The 6,000-nt window shown below is 44.5% G+C and overlaps 1 protein-coding gene across 1 annotated transcript in view; it reads left to right on the top strand.

Annotated features, from left to right (window-relative positions):
* The first annotated feature begins 4,087 nt into the window (after positions 1-4,087).
* Positions 4,088-6,000, top strand: part of LOC126267217 (peptidoglycan recognition protein 1-like) — a 38,037-nt gene continuing 36,124 nt past the window's right edge. The window contains exon 1 of the mRNA XM_049972190.1: positions 4,088-4,212. Coding sequence (XP_049828147.1) covers positions 4,128-4,212 — 85 coding nt within the window. The 5' untranslated portion in view covers positions 4,088-4,127. The remainder of the gene's footprint in view (positions 4,213-6,000) is intronic.

Below are 6,000 nucleotides of genomic sequence, written 5' to 3'. Positions count from 1 at the left end.
GACTACATCCAGCATCTCTACGATCGTCTCCATGGGAGAATAGCAGCCTGCATTGCTGCGAAAGGTGGATATACACTGTACTAGTGCCGACATTGTACATGCTCTGTTGCCTGTGTCTATGTGCCCGTGGTTCTGTCAGTGTGATCATGTGATGTATCTGACCCCAGGAATGTGTCAATAAAGTTTCCCCTTCCTGGGACAATGAATTCACGGTGTTCTTATTTCAATTTCCAGGAGTGTTGTTTGGACAAGAAGAGAAAAGAAGCTTTCGAAATGTGGTGCTACAGAAGAATGCTGAAGATTAGATGGGAAGATCACGTAACTAATGAGGAGGTATTGAATAGAATTGGGGAGATGAGTTTGTGGCACAACTTGACTAGAAGAATGGATAGGTTGGTAGGACATGTTCTGAGGCATCGGGGTATCATCAATTTAGTATTGGAGGGCTGCGTGGAGGGTAAAAATCATAGAGGGATACCAAGAGATGAATACACTAAGCAGACTCAGAAGGATGTATGTTGCAGTAGATGGGAGGTGAAGAAGCTTGCACAGGATAGAGTAGCCTGGAGAGCTGCATCACACCAGTCTCGGGACTGAAGACCACAACAACAACAACAACAACAACAACAACATACATACATACATACATACAACTAGTATGTTTACTCTTTTCTTCAAGTACACATGCTGCACAATCATGTATTGGCTATGAAAATTTTTAACAGTCATATATAAGAAACTTTCGCTCCATTACCCTATTGTGTATTATACATTACAGGAGTACAGTAACATTGTTGTACAGGATACCGGAAGATGTCAGAAGACTTCAACCAATAGTACACACAACGGTGACAGAGGTCATTGTACAGCAATATGCAAATATATAAATGGCGATAGTATCGCGTGCACAATGTACAAAAAGGCAGAGCTTTCATTTGTACTTGGGTGATTCATGTGAAAAAGTTTCTGGCGTGATTATGGCCGCACGACAGGAATTAAAACTTTGAACGCGGAATGGTAGTTGGATCTAGACGTATGGGACATTCTATTTCGTAAATCGTTAGGAAATTGAATATTCCGAGAGCCACAGTGTCAAGAGTGTGCCGACAACACCAAATTTCAGGCATTACCTCTCGGAATGAACATCGCAGTGGCCGACGGCCTTCACTTAACGACCGAGAGCAGCAACATTTGCGTAGCGTTCTCAGCGCTAACAGGAAAGTAGCACTACTCGAAATGTCGACAGAAATCAACGTGGGTAGACGAAAAACGTATCCGATAGGACAGTGTGGCGAAATGTGCGTTAATGGCCCGTGGCAACAGACGACTGAGCGAGCGCCTTTCCCAACGGCACGACATCGCCTGTAGCTCCTTCCCTGGGCTCCTGGCCATATCACCTGGACCCTAAGCGCCTGAAAACCGTGGCCTAACCAGATGAGTCCCGATTTCAGTTGCTGAGAGCTGATGATAGGGTTCGAGTATGTGGCTGATCCAACGAAGCTATGGACCAAGTTTGTCAACAAGTCGGATTGCCGTCCTACGGGGCCCGGGTTCGATTCCCGGCTGGGTCGGGGATTTTCTCCGCTCAGGGACTGGGTATTGTCTTCATCATAATTTCATCACAATCCGGCGTGCAGATCGCCCAGTGTGGCGTCGAATGTAGTAAGACCTACACCAAGGCGGCCGGACCTGCCCCGTAAGGGGCCTCTCGTCCAATGACGCCAAACGCTCATTTCCATTTCCATGGACGTCATGTTTCCAAACAACGATGGAATTTTCGTGGATGACAATGAGCTATGTCACTGGGCCACAATTATCCACGATTGGTTTGAAGAACATTCTGGACAGTTCGAGCGAATGATTTGACCACCGAGATCGCCTGTCATGTGTTCCATCGAACGCTTATGGGACATAATCGAGAGGTCAGTTCGTGCACAAACTCCTGAACAGGCAACACTTTCGCAGTTACGGACGTTTATAGAGGGTGCATGGCTCAGTATTTCTGCAGGACAGTTCCAACGACTTGTCGAATCCGTGCCAAGTCGAGTTACGGCACTATAGAAAGGTGGTCCAACACGATATTAGGAGGTATCCCATGACTTTTGTCACTTCAGTGTAAAGAATGATGTTGTCTGCAGCTCTTGGTAGTTTTAAAAGATTGCCTCTTTTTTCGAGTGCTGTTTCTGGCTACACTCTTAAAAGTTCTATGTTGTCGGATTGTATCTGTTTTCATTGGGTCCTGGTCTCGTAAAAAAGTTCGTAGTTCAGGATTGCGTATTCCTTTCCGTTTATCCCACGCCTAGTGAAGATCACACATGTGTTTGCATCTGTTTAGCTCACTCTGAGGCCACAAAATGGAGACAATGAACGAAAAAGCAAAGAATAACTTTGGTAAACATTTTTCTACTTCGGCAATTTTTATTATTCCGTTCGCAATATTAGATCGTTAATTAGTTGACATGGTGCTGCATTCACTGACAGCAGCAACTGTAATCAATTGTAAGTAACAAGTCACAACACCCGCCTCTGGTCTCTGTCAGTTATGATTTTTTTACGACCACTTTTCTTACGACATGTTACTTGCTTGAAAGCGATACAGCAATCCTTGCAGACAAGTTGGTCTCTCAGCACTATACATTAATAAATCGGGCAACTTCGTTCCCTGTGTGTTCACAGGCATGTCCAACTTCCTTTTTGCCATCCTGTCACGCCCCTACGTAGACACATCTTTCAGCAACTATTCCATATCAATGACTGGCATTTGCACGACTATATGTCCGAATTCCTAGTAAGATGGAAACAAATTTTCATTTGTGGTACAATGCTTTTAACCGCGTTATAGATTGAGCAGTATTTTATGTGCAGCCGATGTTGTTATTTTGCAAAATTTTATAACCTGAAGATACAGTACGACAGTTGCTTAACCCACAATATTTTATTTTGTGCATGTTCGTTTACAGAACGCTTGAAGTTGCATAATCTGGTGTAAAAGATAAAAACACTTAACTACCTGAGGTTATACTCGCCTCAATCTTGTCATTTAACCAAACATTTCGTGTCAAAAGGATAAAAGGGACATAAATTCCGTAAGAACCGTTTCCCCATGCTGCATGACTGTTAACACAAATAGGAAAAGGCGCTGTTATTGTATGACAGAGGATAATTTACGAAGGGGGCTATATTCTTAAGAAATATAGGAGAAGAATATGGACTGAAAGTTTCTCCATATAAATCAAAAGCAATGGCATGTATATGGAAAAACACGGGATGATCCAAAATTGAGAAAAAGACAAAATATTGGAGAGGGAATCAAGCGTTAACTAACTTAGATGTGAAATATCGCCGACGGTAGATCGCGACATAGAAACAATACTTCGTAAATTTTATACGTATAATCAAATAATATGTATAATATAATATAATATGTGTGGCTCAATTGACAGAACTCTGAAACCCAGAAAGGAGACTATGCTGAAGCTTTATAAGGCAACAGCGGTACGAAACTTCTTAGGGCAATTAAAAGCAAAATATGACACACAGAAACAAGACAAGAGACACAGATTTGCGATTTGGGAAGCAAAATTAAAAATTATAAAGTCAACTAGTGTAACCATTTAGAAAGAATGCAGCCAAACCGCGTGCCTTGGATCGCCGTGAACTAGGCAGCGATGTGTCTGTCGAACGTCCCAGGACGAGATTTTTCCGGTACGAGTTGTTGCTTACTCCACGAAGTGAAGATGATGATGATGGTGACTGGCACATACGCACCTCTTCAATACCACGACTTACTTCAGCTGTTCAGGGTCACGTGAACGCCTCGAACCGGTCGTACACCATCTGCAACACTCCGAATTATGTCTCCTTTTAAGTGAGTGACTGGTATTTTCCCCGGTGACGTCATCGAAGTACTGCGTCGTCATGGTTCTGCAGCTTCGCCTCTTCAGCTTAGCCGCTGTAGCGGCGTTCGTATGCGGGAGCGCAGAGTCAGGCTGCAGGCGAGGAAGGGGAAGTACTGTTCCGTGTTGTTTGTGCTGAGCAAATCAGCGAGCGCTACGGAGAACATCCCCACCACTAGGTTGGCGTGTGGCGAATAAAGGAGCGCGAGTAGAACTGCCTCCATTGAGTACATGTCGTCATTCGGCAAGATGCGCATTCTCAAGGCGGTGAGCGGCTCACAGAAACGTGGATCCGTTGAGATCCAGCAGGATGGTGGCAAGTACACACAGTAGTTTAATAGTCAGCCGGGCTTGGCGAGTGTTATAGGCATTGTTTACACCTAAACACAAGCGAATGTGCATTCGCTTGTGCTTGTGAAGGGCGGGAATAGGGGTCACAGTTTCTTACTTTCCCATCCGCTGCCCCCCCCCCCCTAATATAGTATCTTGTTTCCCCACTTTTTAACATACCTTAGCTGCTTTAGATTTTAATAATAAAAACAACATAACAAGTAACATTTTAATACAATGGTCAAAATAAATGTCGCACTTCTCTGAAACTTTAATATCGAACGTTGCGATGCAGAAACGCGTTACGATATCTACATTGGTTTGTTTTGTAATGCAAGCCTAGCAGAAACAGTTCATGTTTCTATCGTAAAGATTGTAGTACTTTGAGCTACGTGTAATCAAGAGTCCGGCCGTAGTGGCCGTGCGGTTCTAGGCGTTTCAGTCTGGAACCGTGCGACCGCTATGGTCGCAGGTTCGAATCCTGCCTCGGGCATGGATGTGTGTGTCGTCCTTAGGTTAGTTAGGTTTAAGTAGTTCTAAGTTCTAGGGGACTGATGAGCTCAAATGTTAAGTCCCATAGTGCTCAGAGCCATTTGAACCATTTTTTTTTTTTTTTTTTTTTTTTTGTAATCAGGTGATTCGTGTTGCTTCGGGATGGTTCGGAGAACAATAACGTACGGTCAGAGGCACCGTTTAGTCACTCTAACGGAGGAGAGAATGAGACAGATGGATGTTGCAGCAAATCTTCATATGAGTCAGTCGGACAAGTTTCTAGTGACCTCAGTTAAGGATCTTCAAGTGGCTGCAGATGAAAAACAACAGGAGAGCAGGACCGATATCTGCGTATAGCGGCAAGCACAAACCTTCAATGCAATGCAACGCGTCTACGGCGACAGTTACAAACAGCTATAGGAGTGTAGGTGTCAACTAAGACGATACAAAATAAGATCCATGAGCTGGGATTGCGTGCCAGAAGACCCCTCCTAGCTCCTCCTCTAAATGGGTTTCGGTGAAGCACTCGTGTATCATGGGCACGAAGTCACTCTTTGTGTACTAGGCAACAGTGGGGCACACTCTTTTTTCTGTTGAGACCCGTTTCGGTCTGCGCCCTGACAATGCTGATACTCGTGCGTGGAGGCAACGAGAACAACGTTTACAATCTGTATAGCAGACCGCCGCCCTTATAATGGCGATTCCGTCATATTTTGGTGTGTAATCATGTGTGGCCGCAGACAGCCCATGTGCCAACACATTGGAGGATGACTGGTTAAAGTAACGGGACGACATCTTTCCACGCATTGTGGCTCCATTTGAGCTACACGTTGGAGCGTGATTCACGCTGATGGATGACTTCGCACGCCCCAGTCGTCAGTCTTGTGAACGTTTCCCTAGAGGAGCGTATACTCAGTTGGATGGAAAGGCTTCCATACTCAATGAATTGTATGCAACGGCTTCCATATTCTCCAAACCTCAGCTGCATTGAGAATGCATGGGCCATGTTGAACGAGCTGTTTGCAATCGTCCTGTCCCACCACAGACCTTACAGGGCATCAAAGAGGCCGATATGGAGGAATGGGTCAATATCCCACAGGCTTCTCTGGACAGTTTGGTAAGGAGTTTGCCTAAACTGCATTCCAAAGTCTCTCCAGTTACGAGGAGGGTCGATTGGTCCATAAACAATGTTACAGTGAAAAGAAACGGTAGTGTTTGTAGTGGAATCTTTTGTGAGGTTTTGTTTTTCTTTTTTGTTGGTGTTTATCAAGATGATATGTGT

This window comes from Schistocerca gregaria, chromosome 4, assembly GCF_023897955.1.
Source record: "Schistocerca gregaria isolate iqSchGreg1 chromosome 4, iqSchGreg1.2, whole genome shotgun sequence".
In the NCBI taxonomy this organism is placed as follows: Eukaryota; Metazoa; Arthropoda; class Insecta; order Orthoptera; family Acrididae; genus Schistocerca; species Schistocerca gregaria.
Note: the sequence above shows the minus strand (reverse complement) of the source record. Positions and strands in the feature narration are given on the sequence as shown.